The 19534-nt window shown below is 40.3% G+C and overlaps 1 protein-coding gene across 1 annotated transcript in view; it reads left to right on the forward strand.

Moving 5' to 3' along the window:
• TM9SF3 (transmembrane 9 superfamily member 3) overlaps positions 1-19534 on the forward strand; it is an 86563-nt gene that overhangs the window by 43107 nt on the left and 23922 nt on the right. The window contains exons 4-9 of the mRNA XM_005312074.5: positions 1138-1298; positions 3482-3559; positions 5916-6047; positions 7048-7214; positions 13927-14021; positions 16502-16632. Coding sequence (XP_005312131.1) covers positions 1138-1298; positions 3482-3559; positions 5916-6047; positions 7048-7214; positions 13927-14021; positions 16502-16632 — 764 coding nt within the window. The remainder of the gene's footprint in view (positions 1-1137; positions 1299-3481; positions 3560-5915; positions 6048-7047; positions 7215-13926; positions 14022-16501; positions 16633-19534) is intronic.

Here is a 19534-nt window from a genome sequence, read left to right on the forward strand (position 1 = left end):
TAAGAGGTAGAACGTCTCAATTCTGAATCTTGTTTTCTTTATGAAAAAATTGGGGTCCTTCTTATGTTTTTATACATGGCTCTTCACCACAGTTTGTAGCTGCCAAAGGCATCCTGTTTGAGGTGTTATGAAGAACCTGAAGTATGTGTCCTTGAAGTTATTCTTAGGAGGGAGGATATGTGTTCCATGGCTGAGGCCCATGTACTCAATGGCTACTGAACCCAACGTTTATGATAGAGTCCCTGGATTCTGTGGAACTCTTGTGTGACAGAGAAGAAATGTTGCAGCAGCTACATGAAAATGAAGAAACTTGTAACAGATAATGAAAATCAATAATGCAATCAGCCCAGTCTCTCTAGTGGTGTCAGATCACCTCTCTTCCTGGAGTTGAGGAGCACCTCTAGAATTAGGATAGGATCAGACTGGATATTTCTCCTAAAATGATGTGTAGCAAAATAGTTAAGTGTTTGTGTTTTGCTTTGTCACTCAGGAAATGGAGATGAATGGGGCCATGAAAGATCTTGCCAGTGTCCATCAGCAAAAGTAGAGCAGTCAGGACCTTTTGTTTCTGACAAACAGCAGAAAAAATTTGAGTGAAAATTAGGACCCAAGGTGTTGGGGAGTGTGATGAGGCAGAGGTGGCAATAATGAATGTGGGATATAGAATGAATGTGAAGTGAGTCGTAGAGGAGGAAAGAGTGAGTGAATGAAAGGATAGATGGAACAAGGGAGAGGAGAAAGTAAGAGGGGGAGGGATTGGAATTAAAGTTTTGGTCATAAACTTTATACTGGCACTCAGATTAAAAGTTAGAAGGAACATCGATAAAACTGTGTCTTGCAATACTAATATGGTCCTTGTTATCTGCACCTGTACATTTACTGTGATATCATCACTGTCTGCTGGTCTAGCAAATCAGTTGCTTGAAGGTGCAACACTATCAAACACACTAGTTCAAAAACAAGGAAGACTTAAATGTATGTCCTGATTTTTTTTTTGTAATGTTAATTTAGCTACCAAGATTATTTTTGTAGTGTGCCATAGTATATCAAATGTTCATGAAATTATTCACAAAATACTCTTGAAAAATGTTTGTAATTTGCGTGTTGTGTCTTATACAATACTTGTTTCTTCTACAGGTATTGTTGGTGAAGCAGATGAAAATGGGGAAGACTATTATCTTTGGACCTACAAAAAACTTGAAATTGGTTTTAATGGAAATAGAATTGTGGATGTGAATCTGACAAGTGAAGGAAAGGTCAAATTGGTTCCAAATACCAAAATCCAAATGTCATATTCAGTAAGTAATGCAGGAATATACACAGGGGATAAGAAATTCTGCAGGGTATAGTACATTAGGAATAGTTACTCACATATCCAAAATTGATGTCTGTGTTTTTACAGGGAAAGCTATCATAAGTGAAGATGCATATTTTCTATAACTTGCAGTTTGTAGAATTACATTTTAAATGCTGATATAATGCATTTTAAACAACTAACTGAAGCATGTAAACAGGGTGGCTTTAATATGGGTTCATGGTTCAGTTGCACCCACAGAAATCATGAAACTAGGCGTGTAAAACCAGGCAAACATTCTTTTCCCCCGGAGCTGTGTGGACAGAGGCGGTGGCCCTGGGGGAAGGAGGAGTATTGGCGAGCGAACCCATCCCACACTCACCGCTCAGCAGCTGCTCCTGTCCCACGGGGCTGAGTGTTGTGACCTGATGCACAGGATTGCAGTGCCACTCACTGAAATTTGGCCTGGCCGTCATCCTGTCATGGCTTTAGAGAAATGCAAAATGTGTCTGAAAGTGTGCATATATTGGTCTTTTCCTATGTCATGTTTCATGCCTAATGACACTAGTGTACTTGGAATCAAATTTCAAATCTACAAGTAACGTTCATATCTAGTTCACAGGTTTGTTTGTCCCAGGGCAGTTTACATCAATGAGTAGTTGAATGACCTATGTGACAGATGATAATGGTATCTTAGTCCGGTTCCTAGTGCAGAGCAAGGTTCCCCCTAAATGGGCAAACAGGGACCATGGTCTGATCAGCTCCTGCTCTGCTGAGGTGCTTTGTCACCAGGAGGCATCTCTCTCCTGCTTGGGAGGAGAGTTCCCACAGCTGCCAATGCTGTTGCTGGCATTGGGAAGAAGCTTGGCCTGAAGGTCTCAGTATGCACCCACCAATGATTGAGGAGAGGGGAAAGCACCCCTGGGCCTCTTGGATGTAGCAGAAAAGAGGAAAAGTAAGAGTATTGAAAGTAAAACCAGTTTAATGTTGTGGTTTATTTAATGAACTGTATGCTAACAGTACATACACACACATGCACGCTTATGTGTACCTTCCACTACACTGCTTTACTTTAACAGACAGTCTCACATTTACACTTAAAGTTCTTTGTTATTAACACTAACACATCTACCTAATATATTAGATTTTCTTAACATAATGGATTTTTCTTTGAAGAATTTAGCTGCCACCCTGTGGCAAATCTCTGTTGAGCATGTCCAAAATGCTTTTTTTCAAAAGCTTGTAACATGACTAAATTTGGGTGGATTTTCAAGGGGCTGGGAAAAGGCATGTCCCTCAATCTGGGGCAACTCTTGCCAAACGTAAGTCCTTGCTCCAACACAGAGGTACTAGAGCTTCTGCATGAAACTGTTGTTTAAGAATTTTAACTTGGCAAAGCGTCTTTCCTTAATAACCTTATTCCAAGAACAACTGAACTGTTTCAGCAAAAACTTTCCAGAAACATTTAATTTGAGGCAGACACCTGGCACGAGAACGTCTGCCTGAACAGTTGCTTTGTCAAAGTGACAAGTAACCTAAAACAGGACTTGAAATGGAAAGTGTAAGGCACATATAGCAATAAAAAAAAAAAGAACCATTGTTGAGGACTAAGGCTATGTCTACACTTAAGCCATTACAGTGGTGCACAGCTGCAGCACTGCAGCTGCACCGTTATAGCACTTCAGTGTAGACACTTACTATGGCGACAGGAGGGGTTCTTCCGTCACTGTAGTTAATCCACTGCCCATAGAAGCGATAATTGAATTCTTTTGTCAATGTAGTGCTGTCTACCCTGGGGGGTTTGGTTGGTTTAACGATGTCGCTCAAGGATGTAGATTTTTCATACCACTGAGCAACGCAACTGGGTCGACCTAACTCTGTAATGTGGACCTGGCCTACGGGTACCCAAGACTAATCTTCTTCCTTGTTCTTACATGTGCTTTCTCAGATGAGGGTTGGAGTAGTTTGCAGGGCAGCATGGGGAAGTATTCATTGCTGTTGCTTATGCTGTCCCTGTTCTGTAGATTTTAGTCTTTAGGGGCTGTCAGCCCAGCACCTTTTGCTATCTCATAAATTCATTTTTAAACTGAAGAAAAAAGTCTGAAATAGACAGTTTCTAAATCCCTATGGATTTATGGCTGAGCAAGTATTGTGGGCTTTTCAAGTATAAATCTTTTCTATCTCCAGGTGAAATGGAAAAAATCAGATGTGAAGTTTGAAGATCGATTTGACAAGTACCTTGACCCATCTTTCTTTCAACACAGAGTATGTAGTTCTAAAACAACCATACAAAACTTCCTTTGAAATGTACTCTGGTTCAGAAAGGCCAGTGGAACAGTTCTCCATGCTGCTCCAAATGCTTCTGTTGTAGTGATAAAGGAGAGGTAAAATGTTTTGAAGGTAGCTTTGTGCCTTTTGAGAAGGGTGCAGATAAAATACTTAAAAATGTAAAAATGGCTCAATCCAGTTGATTTTATTTTTAACATGAGGCTACTTGTGGAATAGCACTCTTCATGGGAAAACTTTTCTCTGCAGCACCCAGTAAGTTAAGAAGGCAGCATGTATGAATTCTTATGAACAGTTACTCAAGTGTAAAGATGCCAGAGATGCAGTAGGGAGCACACATTGTGCTGCTTCATGAGAAAATGCTGTATAGAGGCTTTCTGACTGATTGAGTCGATCTGAAACTGTCCCAGTAGCCTTTTTAACTCTGCTCCCCTGCTATACTTGTGTCCTGTTTCCATCCCCTCTCCTAGCAGAGTACAGTAAACAGTTGTTCCGCCTTGATATATCCTAAGCAGCATTAATGTTATACTCACAACAGAAGAAGGTAAATGGTGCTGAATCAGTATCGCTTAGGACCGATCAGTTGCCCACTCTATTTACTGGTTGTGTTTTTGTTTTGAATTGGGGAAAAAACAACAATCCTTTTGATTTAGACAGGTAAGCTGCACTTTTCATTGAAGCAGACAGGTAGCAGCTCGAATTATGGTATCGAATTCTCCTAAAGCCTTTTACTGCCATTGTCCCATTTGGGATTTCAGGGTGGAGTTGGAGTAGAATTTGGATGGGGTTTTTAAAGATCAGCGGCTTACTGTCTGCTGTGGCAATCGTCCTCTGCCTCTTTTCCACTTTGTATGAACTTGTGAAATGATTGCAGCAATATGAAAATATTAATAACTGAAAATCTCCAGTGTCATTTTGATAATAAGGCAAAATGGCTCTTCTTTCCCATGTTAATAATGAGAACAGTTAATGGACAGTGGAACAGTTTCACAGACTGCTGAAAGTGCTAACAGCATAGTGAACAGGTATGGGGGAAGTGTACATATTTCATGCTAAATCCTGATTTATTTTTCTCGGGTAGAGAATTAACCAGTGCTAGAACAAGAGATGGGCTCAAACTGAAGTCCCTGGTCTCTGGGGAAGTTTGTATCTTGATCTGAACTTGGGGTGGGCACATCTCTAGTTAAAACTACTTACAAGCGCTCTCTACATAGCTCTTCTTCTGGTAAGGTAGATGTTAGTTACTAGCTGATTGTCAATGTGTTTTTTCAATTTTGAACAGGGAGATGTATGTTGGTCCCCTTAGCTGCAAAATATGACACTGCTTTTCAAGTTCTAAATTTTCCCAAGGAATGTTCTTATGATTTTAAAATAGTCCCTGCAATACTAAATTTCAAAGTTGGTAGCAACTAATAAATGTCATATTTGGGTTGTGTTTGGTTTTTTTGAGTGACGTTTTTGAGGTAGGTTAGAATTATTCAGCATTGGAAGGATATTTTAAATAAATTAAATGTTAGTTACTCCCAGAGCTAATAACTTTCATTGTACATTGTGCCACACTTTTGACCTGACCTACAATTAGTTTGCCAAGATTTCATCTCATGTAGTAACAGATGTAGGAATGTTTCCCATGGTCAAGCTCAACTTTTTCCTTAGGTCTTGCAAAATTCAGTCCCACTCAGATTACTGTTCCTAGTCTGATGCGTGACATTGCAGCATGAGCTATGCTGGTAATGTTTTTTACAATAGAATCATTCTGGAGCGGAGAGGTAGCAGACAGTTAAATAGCATGACCTGACGAAGAGCGCTTTGTTAGTTTGAAAGCCTCTCTCTCACCAAGAGAAGTTGGTCCAATAAAATATATTACCTCACCCATTTTGTCTCAGGGAAATAGCATGTTACTTTATGATGTGGTTTTGCACCATTGATTGTTTTGTCTCAAATGGAAACAAAATATTGCAACTGCAACTGTGGTATAGCTTAAAACTGTTAATGGTACTTGACCCGTCTGCTATTCAGTAGGATGGCTCGAGGTTCCAGTAAAGTGCCTATTGGGATTTCAAATCAGAATGGGAATCTTCTGGACTGAATGCCTTTGGTTGTAAGAAGGAAAATGTTGAGATTTAACTATTAATGTTCTGTAGGAGCTTAGTTTGACTAATGGACACATTCAACATGTGTTGCGGAACATGATGAAAACTTGCAAAATTTTGCAAGCTATATTTAATAGGATTTGTCCAAGCTTTAGATACTTAGCACAATAGTTTGTACTGACTCTTATTGGGCACTAATATGTACCTACAGTACTTAAAATTGAGTCTTTTTTTTCTTGTAGATTCACTGGTTTTCAATTTTCAATTCCTTCATGATGGTCATCTTTCTGGTGGGTTTAGTGTCTATGATATTAATGAGAACATTGCGAAAAGATTATGCACGATATAGCAAAGAAGAAGAAATGGATGATATGGTAAGACTTGCACTAAGTTCTTAAAAATTTTAGTAAGACCTATTGCTTTTTCTGGTGTTGATTTTATTGGTGCTCATGAATAGTTTTCTTCACCAAAATAGAAAATAAATTTGTGGAGAAAATTTGTCTAGGAAGTGGTCAGGGAATTCTCTCCAGAAGAGAATGGCTTTCAGATTTCCCAACTAGAGCAACGTAATTTCCTGTTACAAGAATCGGTTGCTGGCTACTGAGGACTGAATTAGGAAACTTAAAGCTGTTGGGACAGACTGCACAGAGGATTGGTGATGAGACAATAGCCTTTCACTTCTGGGTTGCAGCTTTGAATTCTGCTTAGGGTTGTAGTAGCTGAGAGTTCATAAACTCTGCTGCTTATGAAATGTTTGGTCCACCCAGTCCAGGTGCTAGTTCCTATTTGTTCACATTACCATGGCTGGCACTAGCTGGCACATTCCTGGGTAGAAGGGCCAAAAACTGACTGGGTATGGAAACTGAGCTCCCCTCTGGCCCTGCTAGAGCTGGTCCCTCCAACGCATGTGTGAGGCACGTTGGTAGGGCATTGTGGAACAAATGCATTACCATGACTCATTTTACATCTATCTATCTATCTCTTGTGCGGATAATTTGGGCTTTTGTCCCAGAGCTTTCAAGCAGCCATATTCCACAAGTGCCAATTTTACACATGCTATCTTTAAAAAAAATTAAAACAAACAACAAAATCCTCCCTATTGGGCCCCTGTGCTTCGGAAGTCTCTGTAAACCCCTAAAGACTGACATTTGTGGGTTGGGGAAGTAAAACCATTCTGAATGGATTTAGCTTTCCACTAGTGACTTTCATTGTGCATTTTATGTTTGTTCTTCATGGAGTATTTGTCCTGTAGAGTTAATTTATCTAGCTTTAAGGATTCCGTTAGGCAGACTTTAATTCATACCTAGCATCTTGGTTTTTCTCAATTATTACTTGGCAATGGTATTTATAACTGAACTATATTTCTATACACAGGACAGAGATCTGGGTGATGAATATGGGTGGAAACAGGTCCATGGCGATGTTTTTAGACCATCCAGTCATCCTTTAATATTTTCATCGCTTATTGGCTCTGGTTGCCAAATCTTTGCAGTTTCTTTCATAGTTATCATTGTTGCAATGATAGAGGATTTATACACAGAGTAAGTATGTTAATGACGTACCTCCCTCTTTCACATCTGAAAGTTCTTGAGACTTTTTGTAAAAATGAAGCTGGTTATGAATTCTATGTACGGTTTCAATTGAAACCTAAAACAGTGTTTTCCTAATGTTCGAAGGTGACTAGCAAATGTTTTTAATAGAAATTGATTTTGTTGCTACTATATGTCTTAACAAAGAAGGCCTGAAAAGCTTTTAAGCTTTTCTCATTGCTTGTTTTTATTTTAGAAGTATCAAAATTAAGTCTGGTCTTCCCTGTTTTGCTAGTGGACTTTGTAGGAGGTAAAACGCCTCAGGATATTTTTTTGAGGTCACACATTTAACTGAAGTGAGATGCTTAATCTTTAAGGAAGTATTTATTATTTATTACTTGGACTGTACTCCTGTAGAGATTTACACATGTGCTTAACTTTACATTTTGTGAGCAGTGCCTTTGATTTCAGTGGGACGGGGGGATAGTTCAGTGGTTTGAGCATTGGCCTGCTAAACTCAGGGTTGTGAGTTCAATCCTTGAGGGAGCCATTTAGGGAACTGGAGTAAAAATCTGTCTGGGGATTGGCCCTGCTTTGAGCAGGGGATTGGACTAGATGACCTCCTGAGGTCCCTTCCAACTCGGATATTCTATGATTCTATGGGACTATTCACATTACAGAAAAGTCAAGCACGTGCATAAGTCTCCACAGAATTGGGAACTTTGGCTTTAAGTTTCTTGGGGTAGAGACTCTCTTCAATTTGTGCGTGCAATACATAGAACAGTACAGTCCTGATTGGAGCCTGTACAAATATTTAGGAATGGTCATTGGCGTTAAATACTCATCTAAAACAAAAACGTGGACCAACTTAAACTCACTGTTGTGTAGCTATCACCTTGACCATGTTGCTTGGGGGGGTGGCTGTCTCTTCCCCAACCTTTCATTTGTTTGCCTTTTTAGATTGTGTCTGCTGGGACTGGACTAGTTTTCTCTGTTTTGGAAAGCAATTAGTATATTTTGGGTGCTGCAACACCCAACAACTGCAACATATGCTGCAACATAAGCAATTTTACCAACTATTAGCACGTTTTTTAAACAGTGACTAAACTTTCTCCCTCTCAGTTCAGCTTTATTCTCAGTTGCAGGTCATCTGTAACTATATGTATTTGCCACTAGAGGGAACCCGGCTTCCAAATTTAGCTGCCTTGTTTTCCCTTACCCTGTAACATTTTTAAAATCCTGTTGCCTAGTGTGCTTTTCTTGGTTTTACAGTGATTGTCCCCATGGTGCGAATAGCTGAAGAGGAAATTAAATACAATTATAAGTGTTTTAGAATGCCAGCATTTTTTGGACAGGACCACACCTAATTTTATGTTTGTAATGTTTAGACATTGTGGTGCTACTAGAAACGCACACTAATAGTGATATCAGATGCATATAAAACATGTGAGGGGGGAAAAAACTGAACTCATACACTTGCATATGCTTACCTGTCCTTTTCCGTGCAGGTGCTCCATGCACAATGAGGTAGTAGTCTGGTTCTCAGAGCACAATTGAGCATTTACTAAGCCCTGATCCAAAAATGGACCTGTAGTAGGAAAATGGTGTGGGCTGAAAAGTGTGATATACCATACTAATTTAAACGGAGTAATCATTTTATGTACTCTGCAGTGCCGTAAACCCTCTCTTGGCACTCTCCATTTTTCACCTGAGAACAAGTGGTTGGCATTTGGTCACATCAGCCGTTAATATTGGATTGTGTTGCAGGAAAGCTTTAGTAGTAGGGCTCTTCTGGAATATAAGTCAAAATAGTGGATAAGAAATATCTGCACAGCATTTCAAATTAGAATTCATTGAATGCAGTGGAGTTATTCTGGACTACAGTAACATCACTTGAAGCAGAATTTGGGCCTGTAGTTTTACATAGTCATCTTTACCTGAACCAGTTTAAAAGCAGACTATCACAATTGGCATCTGTTAACCAATTTTAAAACAGAAATATGGAACTTATTTTTAAGAAGCATATAGGCTCTCATGTAGGTTAACATTCTGACTTTTTTTATGCAGCTGGTATATTTGCTTAATTTCAGACCACCACCAAATAGTAGTGGGAGTTTCTGACAGTGTGACTCTGACAATACAGTGGTCTGGCTGAAATTCTGCTGTTGATTACCGCCTCAGTATGGTCAGCTTTTATTGAAGGAAACACTGTTCTATTAATGAGCAGTGCTTGAGTCTGCTTTTGTTACAACCCGGTCAAGGAAATTGTTCTGGGGCTGCCTTTTGTGGCTTAGTGTCAGAACCTGCTTTGTCCTTAAATGATCAAAGGATGGACCAAAACAAGTATGGTTCTGTATCTGTTATGTTGATGAGAGGACGACTTGAAAAGCTACTGAACTCTTCTGCTTCAATTTGACACCCTCACTCTGAAGGTGAGCTCCCAGTGCAATGCTGTGGCCAAAAGGACTAATATGATGATCCTTGGATGCATAAACAAGGGAATCTTGAGTTGGAGTGGGAAGGTTATATTACCTCTGTATATTGTACAGGTGTGACTGCTACTGTAATACTGCATGTTCAATTCAAGAAGAATGTTGGTAAATTGGAGAGAATTCAGAGAAGAGCCACAAGCATTGTTAAAGGACTGGAAAACATGCCTTATAGTGATAAACTCAAGGAGCACCGTCCATTTAGTTTAATGAAGAGAAGGTGAAGGTGTGACTTGATCAGTCTGTAGGTGCCTACATGGTCAGCAGAAATTTGACAGAGGCCTCTTCAATCTAGCACACAAAGGTATAACAAGATCCAATGGCTGGAAGTTAAAGCTAGACAAATTCAGATTGGATATAGGATGCAATTTTTGGAGTGTCACAGTGTCCATTAGCTAGCCAAGCAGCTTGCTAGCTCTCTCTTTTTTTCTTTAGGTATCTTTAATTTTTTTTGTTTTTTGTTATTTAGCCCAGTTTCTGCCATGGGGGGGTACTTTTTCCTCTTTTCTTCTTTGTGTGCCCGATCTGGGCTTTTTGTCCTTGGGCCTTGATCTGTGGCCTCGAGCGTTGGTTATGCTCGGGATTCAAACCCTGCCAGACCTGCCATAGGTCTTTTCCCCACAGCAAGAGATATTCAAGCTGCTTCTGCTGCCTGAGAGAGACTCACCTTCCATCCAAATGTAAGATCTGCTAGTCATCCCCTTGTACTTTGGATCCAGTTGTTCAGAACCCTGGAAACAGTCTCTGCTGTGGCAGTTATCAAAGGTCCTGGGGGTCCTCTACAACCACTCAGACCCTCAAAGAAGAAAAGACCCAATTCTCCAGAACTAGATAAGGAAGGGGGCAGTCACCCTATTGGTCTGGGTCTCAGGAGATCTCATGTCCTGGTATGGGTGCCACTGAGGCTCTTATCCCCTCTGGTATCCAGGCCCTGGCACCAGCTAAGACAACTACACTGTATACCAAGAAGCAGTCAGATAGACAATCTACAGCAGCACTGGCATCAGCACCAGAATCAGTGCCTTCAAAACACATGGACACAGAGCCAAGCCAAAATTTGTTTTCAGTACCATTTTCTGCATCCAGCCAAGGAGGAGGCATTGATAGCACGTCAGCACGGTCTCCAGTACATTCTGACATACTAACTCCTGAGGACCCCATCCAAAGTCCCTGGTACCATTCAGGCTCCTATTCCATGAGGACTTTTGAATTCTGGAAGAGCCTGAATCACCGTTGCTGAGAGTTAGAGATGCTTTGTTGGTACCAACTCACGTCGTGGAGCCTACTTGCCCTCTGATCCTACTATGTTCAACAGTGACTTGTCCTCTCCTACCCACACAGTCACCAGTTCCACATAAACTCTTTGAGTACCAAGAGACATTTCCAGCGAGTATCGGCACATCCTCTGGCACTGTCTCATCAGCCAATTAAGCATTGAACTCTGGTATTCATTCAGTTACAGGACCCTTTCTTGCCCCATGTCGGCTCAGCCACTGGAACTGACACCACTTGCACCTCCAATGGACATGGGTGATGATACCTCATCCAGTTCTGAGGTGTCTATATAAAGGTCCTCCACCTTTCCTCCAACCTTCCTCCCTCCCTTGAGGTACACCCTAAGGAGGAATATCTCATGAGGAGATAGATCCAGCAACCTTGGACTCCTACTACCTTCCCTTATGCCCCACAACAGTATGCTTATGGAATCCCCAGGGCCCCATATGACAGCCAGTTCTGCAGGGTCCCATCTCTTAAAAGGGCATGCCAGGAGCAACAGCATCACCCTTGTGTCCTGCTCCACAGGAGTACCTTGCAAAGCAGCAGGAGCCAGTGAGGAGGAAGAAACAACCTTTGCATAAATCCTTCTGCTCACCAGGTGAAGCTGTCACTCCTCCTCCACCTGCTGGCATTTCCAGATCAACTGTGAGGGGAAGCTTAACAATGAGATGTTAAGAGAGAGATATCTTTACTTGGGGTCATCCAGAGAGAGAGAGAGCTGACAACAATTCTGCTTAGGGGGAAGGCTGCAATTCTATGGATGATTCCTTGGCCTTTTATATTGCTAAACACTTATCTCCTGATTCCTTTAATGTTCAAGGTGCTAAACAAATTGAAACAGGAGAAAATATTAGCCATCCTCATAGCACAGTTGTAGTTGAGACAGGTGTTGTTCCCAAGCGTGGTTGGCATGCCTCTTTAACTGCCTCACCATCTTCCCATGACAGCGAAATGTTTTTACCCAAGAGTTGAGATCCATCACCCTCCCCAATCTCCAGATGGTTCAGCTCAAGATGTCAGATAGTTCTCTGGTATAGAAAAAGCTTGCTCTCCAGAGATACAAACAGTACTATATAATAGCAGAAAACCATGACAAGGAAAACTTATCTACAGAGGTGGAAATGCACCTATCCTGGAAGCAGCCTCCGATCTGTACCTCCTCTCAAGTCCTGTCTGTCATACATACTTGGGTATCCGCTGACCTTAAAAACCAGAGGGTTATTGCTGAACTCCATTAAGGTTCACCTAGCTGCCACCACAGCTTTTCAGCCCCCATCGAGGAGTTTACAGTCTTCACCCACCCGATCACTACAATGTATATCAAAGGCCTGTTTAACCTCTTTCATCCTGTCAAGGAGGCAGCTCCACTGTGGGACCTCAATTTAGTCCTCAGTGTGCTGAGGAAGCCCCCATTTGAACCTGTGGGTAACTGTTCCCTCCTTCATTTGTCCCTCAATACCACTTTCTTACAGCCATCACCTCAGCCAGGGGGGTAGGGGAGCTTCGGGTCCTCACTGCTGATTCATCATATGTAGTGTTCTATCATGATCAGGTGATGCTACATCCACACCCTTGCTTCCTACCTAAAGTTTCTTCAGACTTCCACATTAATCAAGAGATTCACCTACTGGTGATTTATCCCAAGCCTCACGCTTTAAGAGAAGAAGTGAGCTTCCATTCTCTGGACATAAAAAGAGCTCTTGCCATTTACCTCAATAGGACTAGGCTCTTTGGGGCTCCCCGTAGCTTTTCATCTCAATTGCAGAATGAAACAAAGGACATCCGAATTTCCAACCCAAGATTGTCCCAATGGGTTGCAGAATGCATCTTAACCTGTTATGAAGCCTTAGGGGTTCTCCCCTCTGCAAGGGTGATTAGCTATTTCACCAGGGCTCAATCTACCACTGTAGTCCTACTGAAAAACATACTTGTCTCAGACATCTGCAGGGCAGCCACCTGGTCTTTTGTGCATGTTTTTTCCCAGCACTATGCACAATGGTTTGGTACTTGCTTCCAGAGCTGATGCGACTTTCACGAACACTGTTGTATGGTCCATACCAAATCTGCAGCCTCGGCACCCTCTTCTGTAGTTGGGGCTGCTGCTCGGGTATCTCCTGATTTGGAGCACCCATAGGAACACTCTTTGGAGAAGGAGAGGTTACTTACCTTGCTCAGTAACTGGAGTTTTTCAAGATGTCCCCTGCTATGGGTGCTCCGCTACCTGCCCTCTTTCCTCTCTGCCTCGGAGTCCGCTGGATTTCCATGGCTGAGAAGAAATTGAAGTGGCGGTGGGTCCACCCTCCCCTATAGCCGCATACTAGAGCATGAGGCTATCAAGAGTACACCTCTGTACCCTCAGACACTGCTGTTGAAAATGTCAGATCAAAAATGTGCACACATCAGGACATGGAGTACCCATAGGGATACATCTCGAACAAATCCAGTTACCGTACAAGGTAAGTAATTCTCCTTCCCCTTTATCTGCAGATATGTCATACGTTAATTTAAGTGTTCCCACTAAGCATTAACACTAGAAATGTTTTGAGCAATATGCTATATTATTATAATGGCTACACGTATTATATAGTTCAGTTCTTATAACATAGGGCTTATAAAAAAATCAAAATACTTCGGTCAAAAGTGATATTTTCTGCCTTTATTTCTAATGGAATTAAGCATATCGGGGGGGGGGACACCACAATGTACTAATTTTAGTTGTTTTAGCCTGGTCAAATGAGGCTGGTGAGCAGCTTTGAATGGAAACAGTTATTTTCACTGTAAATAGTAAACTTGAGACACATTTAATTGATTAACTTTTACTTTTGCACTAGCTAAAAATAGCAATTATATTTCTTCTTCTGATAACTATGCCTGTTTTACTGTGAATATTTTGCTGTAATATAAATTGAGTTTTTGTATTTCTATTGGCATTACAAAAAGAAGTCTTTTTATTTTAGGCGAGGATCAATGCTTAGTACAGCTATATTTGTTTATGCTGCAACATCCCCAGTGAATGGATATTTTGGAGGAAGCCTTTATGCTAGACAAGGAGGTAACTTGTTTTTAAATGTCAGCATTTTTATCATACTATTTTATATAGAAAGTTTATTCTGTTTCCTGGTATAAACAGCACAAACATGCATGGTCTTTTACAGGTGGTGTTTAGGTAGTTAATGAAGTCACATGAAATCCATAGTTTTTAATCAATACAAGAGATTTTGAATCTAAATGATGCTTCATTTCCTGTTCATTCTTGGTTGCATGTCCTGTATTAAAGCTTGCTAAAACCTTGGTAGTATCTATTTAAATCAATAAGGAATATAAGGATGTTAACTGTGGTAGCCTGGTCAAATTCCAACTTGAGTAATTACATTCTGCCTGTTGAATACCCCCTATGGTACCAAATGGATAGGCTAACCTCCTGTTCCTGTGTGCTGTTAAACAGCTTGTGTGTTCTACCCCTGAGTTGGCCTTTAGTTAGGGTGACCAGATGTCCAGTTTTTAAAAGGACAGTCCCGTTTCAGGAGACTTTTTCTTATATATGCGCCTATTGCCCCCCACCCCCTGTCCTGTTTTTTCACAGTTGCTATCTGGTCACCCTACCTTTAGTGGCTGAAGTGATCCCTGTTATCACTTTACCTTCTCCACAGGGACCTTGAGGCTCAATGTTTACAAAGAGTGAATGGAAGGGATTATAGAAGTGCACAGTGTTATTTACTGCATTGTGCCATTCTTTATGGTATGAAGAATAATCTTCCTGGAATCTTAGCAAAACATTCATTCCATTTATTCAGCTTGTAATCATTTTCTACTTCATCAAATGCAAAAGTGAATATCGGTAATCAGCAAAAGTCCAACAGTACTAGTTAAGTAAAGTTGGGCAGGCTATCAGCAGCCTTCTCCTTATAGCCCTAACAATGCTTCTGAGTTCTGACCTGCAGTGCCTCTGCCATTCCTCCAGCCTCCCCCTTCTCCTGTGCTGCAAGAAGAGAATAGTTAATATTTATTTTTATTCTACTAAACACTAAGAAAATTGGTTTTGGTGAATTTTTAAAACAGAAGCTTGTATAATTTTAGCAAGAGATGCTGATCAGTGCTTCGTTTTCTACAGCATCAGTCTCCCTGTTATCTGAGATTTTGGAAAGGTCATAAATGTCTAAGGCCTTGTTTACATGCAGTTTTTCTACCAATTTAATGACATCTGTAGAAAACCAGATCAGTTTTACCAGCATTGGGGTGTTACGCCTGTATCTCCAACTCAAGCTATATTACTCTAAAGGCCTATACTAGAAGGTTGCATTAATTTTATCTGCTTTCTGCTTTATCTGCTTTCTACAGATCTGGCTAAATTGGTTACAAAAACTGTAGGCAAGCCCTAAAATGCTTTTGATGCTCCTGCACAATGGAAGTTTGTAGTCCATATGCAATTCTCGAAACTATATATGTTGGTTTCTTTGCTGCATTCTATTCAGTAAGCTGCACAGATGCATCCAGACACTGAGTGTTTAAATAAAGTTAGCACAAATTCACAGATTAGTAGCAGATGCAGGAGATTCAGCCAAGACTGGAGTAAGGCAGTCACAGAGAGGTCTTGCACAAGACCACAAAACAAAGGTCTGCAAGGTTCCTTGAATACCCAGGCATAGCAGCAAATCTGTTACAATCTGTCTGGATTGTGGAAGACCTTTACCTGTTGACTTGTCTTACTCTCTTGTTGGAGATACCTATTATAGTGAATTAATTTTTGTTACTGAGTTTATTAAACATGGTATCATTTAATACCAGTAGTGCTAGGTGCTTTACTGAGATATGAAGACAATAGGTAACATTTTCAAGAGCCCTGCTAAGTGACTTCAGAGCCCAAGGGCTCTGAAGTCACTTGAGCACTTCTGAAGATGGGGCTTTTAAATCATTGAGGTGCTTTTGAAAATGTTACCCTATATTCCGGTCTTTTGAAAAACTTAGTCTTTAGATATACAGACAGGAGGAGGACAGGGCAATGGAGGGAAGGGAATAATGTTGAACAGTGTGATTAAATAGTGAAGCTAAGCACATGTCTTAACGACATTATTGTAGTGTGGTGTTTTAAACCTGCGCTGCCATTCCTGTTGCATTTAACCGGTCACTTAGACGTTTTACAACAGAATTGGTGCCTATTGATGCAAGGAAACAATTTCATGTGTAAACACCCATCAGTAGTGTTACTAAATATATATATATTTTTTAACGTATAAGCTTTGTTTTACACCTTCTTATTAGCGTTTCCCATTTTAGGCAGTTGTTACCCTCCCACGTCCATATTTCCATAAAGAATGGTTATTGTTTGTGAAATCAAAAGGCTTGATTAAAAGTTAAGTACAGTTTAAAAGTTTACCTTTGCTCCTGTGTATGTTAGTTAGTACTCAGTTAATTCATTTTGGAAAAAAAGGCTAACTACTTACATTCTGGCAAACTTGTGGCAAAATGTGAACTTTAATCAAAGTGCAGCATGTTTTATCAATTACAAATATGTTTAATGTTTTCTTCCTACAGGAAGGCGATGGATAAAGCAAATGTTCATTGGGGCTTTCCTTATTCCAGCGATGGTGTGTGGCACTGCCTTCTTCATTAACTTCATTGCCATCTATTATCATGCTTCACGGGCTATTCCCTTTGGAACAATGGTGAGTAGTTAATAGAACTTGAAACAGCATAGCAGACCTAGGAAAATTTAGCTTCTAAACTGGGAGAGCTTGTATTCTTTGTGTCCCATCACCTCAAAGTGGAAAAATGAAGTTCGGGTACTGAGATTCCAAAGGTCAGTGTCTTAAATTTGATAAATAATATAGAAAATCCACATGTTTGTGCTAGAATAGTTTAGAAAATTACTGTTCTTGCAATAACACTTAACTTGAAATATAATATAATAGTTGCAATTCAGACTAAAGAAACCAGTTCACTGTAGTTGCTAATTGTTAAAAGGAATTTTCTGTTTGTAATTGAAAATTTTAACAAATCTCAGAATGATCACATTTTTAATTGCATGAAGCCATATACATACTCAAGTCCCATTCACCTTTATTGGGAAGAAACATGGGATTCTTACTTTCTGGGCCTGGGAAAACAAGGACATCCAGAGAATGGGGAGGTGAATGCCACTCCATGCTTTTTGGAGTGTGCCTGTTGGTGTCCTTGGGGGAGGTTTTCAATTCTTTTGTCTTAGCTTTAGAATGAGCATTGTGAAAGCAGCAGGTCGAATGATGGTGATGGACAGGATATAAGTCATGGCCGATGGTAGTTGTGTGGGTGGGTGGATGGATAGGACTGAACCAGTTCCCCATTCATAGCACTCTTCTCAAAACCATTCTCCTGTCGAGTCAACTAAAACAGTGTTGAAACTTCACTTTGATAATACTTACGACTTAGGACTTTTTTGTCCAAGAATCTTAGTGTTTCTCAAATACTGATTAAATCTAAAAACACTACTGGGAAATAGGCTATAATATTATCCCCATTTTAAAGATGCTGTGCTACTTGTATACTTTTCTTCCCTACACCCCATTAATTAGGGGAGGGATAGCTCAGTGATTTGAGCATTGACCTGCTAAACCCAGGGTTGTGAGTTCAATCCTTGAGGGGGCCACTTAGGGATCTGGGGCAAAATCAGTACTTGGTCCTGCTAGTGAAGGTAGGGGGCTGGACTCGATGACCTTTCAAGGTCCTTTCCAGTTCTAGGAGATAGGATATCTCCATTATAAATAAATAAAAAATGTCCGAAGTTGAATTTACCTAGATTCAGGGCCCTCAATCATTGCCTCTCATGTCTCTGGCATCTATGGTCTTGTTCCTTTTTTATCCCCCTGCAGCTTCAGTTGCATATTTTCCAAATCCTTGCCCATTCACTCACTTCATTGTTTCTATACACTCTCTTTCTCTCTCAACCATGATTAGTGTTTCACTTCACAGGAAAAGTGAAGTGATTTGGTATAACTGCTTCACATGTGAGGAAGCCAGTTGAATGTCATAAACCAGGCTTAATTATTAATTTACTTCGAAATGTCAGACAGAACATTGCTTTTGGTATGGCGCTTGTCTTAATTACCTTAACAGATTCGCAGCTGCTAAGTTAACAGAAACACCATCCCTCCAAATGTGTGGTATTTGTTACCTTGTAAACAAGCCCCAGTTATAGCTGAATTCTTGGAATAAAAGTGGGAGATGGTGACCTGTTTATTCCTAAAGACTGATGCAGGCTACTTATAAGCCAAGGTACAACACAAAGCTAATCCAGTTGAAAGCCACTTCTAAGCCATAATGATTAAGTACAAGAATCTATACAATAAGATTAGAATTCCTGTAGTGTTCCTGTAGAACACTTTCCTTCCCAAAAAAAAAAAAAAAAAAGTTTTTGCACTTACAACCAGCTCTGAAATAACCCTTTGTGATAATGTAAGAAAAAGGATTTGGTCATGGATAGAGTTCATGTTCCAACTGCCAAGGCGCATAATTATAAATTTGTAAAAGAAAATTTTTGGGAATGTGCAGTATGAAAAATGTCTTCTAATGTTTTAACATGTGATGCAGCAGCAGCTTAGATTTAGACCAGTGGTGGGCAACCTGCGCCCCGTGGGCCGTCAGGGTAATCCACTGGTGGGCCGCGAGACAGTTTGTTTACATTGACCATCCGCAGGCAATGGCCGCGATTCGCCGTTCCTGGCAAGTCGGAGTAGCGGGAAGCTGCGTGGGCCACAAGGACGTACTTTAAATTGCGTTTTCAAAAATCAGTGTAAAGATGAAGAATGGAGGATGCAAAAATTGAAGAATGCAGTTTAAAAGAAGTTGTTCTATTTCCCAGTCAACAGGTCTTCAGGAATTTTCCATTGAGAGGGAATACATCAAGTGGCCTATCTAAAATATTGGCAATAGGGAGAATTGTATCCAAAAATTTAGAATAAGAACCTTAATATCACCTTTAACATGAAGTACTGTGCTAGCCATGGGACTTAAAATAATCAATGTAATATAAAGCTAAAGGTGTTTGATTCATTCATCCATTGAATCACTTTCAATCTGAATGTCTTTTTAAGGAGCAAGGTTTAGAATTTTTATTTTTGCCATGTCAATGTTAATCAGTTTATGCTAAAATGGAATATTGTATTGGTTTTTCTGTGCTGAGACAACAGTCATATCCAACACTGTCAGAAAGGCTTACAGCATTGATCTTTGACATGTGCAAAGAGGCTGTGTTTTACTGCTGAGCAAGCATTCACAATATCACATTTCTCATTCGTATTCTGATTTGGAGTTTAGGAATGCTGATGGAAGGGAATTCCACCTGCATTGAAATTTTAGTCTAGTGCTGTTCCACTCATTTTCATTTTAAGATCAGGGAAATGTTTGTGCAAAAAGCAATTGAGAATGGGGTCTTCAAGGGTCATGTAATGGGTGTGTAGGGTTCCTTATGCACAGAGTGATTTTAATAATCTCTAGGGATTATGAATTTGTTTGAGTCATAATTACTGTGTGGTGATAAATCTCCCTTCACGTTGCAGACTTTTAGTAGGAGAAAGTTATGGATTAGAAACA

The sequence above is a fragment of the Chrysemys picta genome, chromosome 7, assembly GCF_011386835.1.
Source record: "Chrysemys picta bellii isolate R12L10 chromosome 7, ASM1138683v2, whole genome shotgun sequence".
NCBI lineage: Eukaryota > Metazoa > Chordata > Testudines > Emydidae > Chrysemys > Chrysemys picta.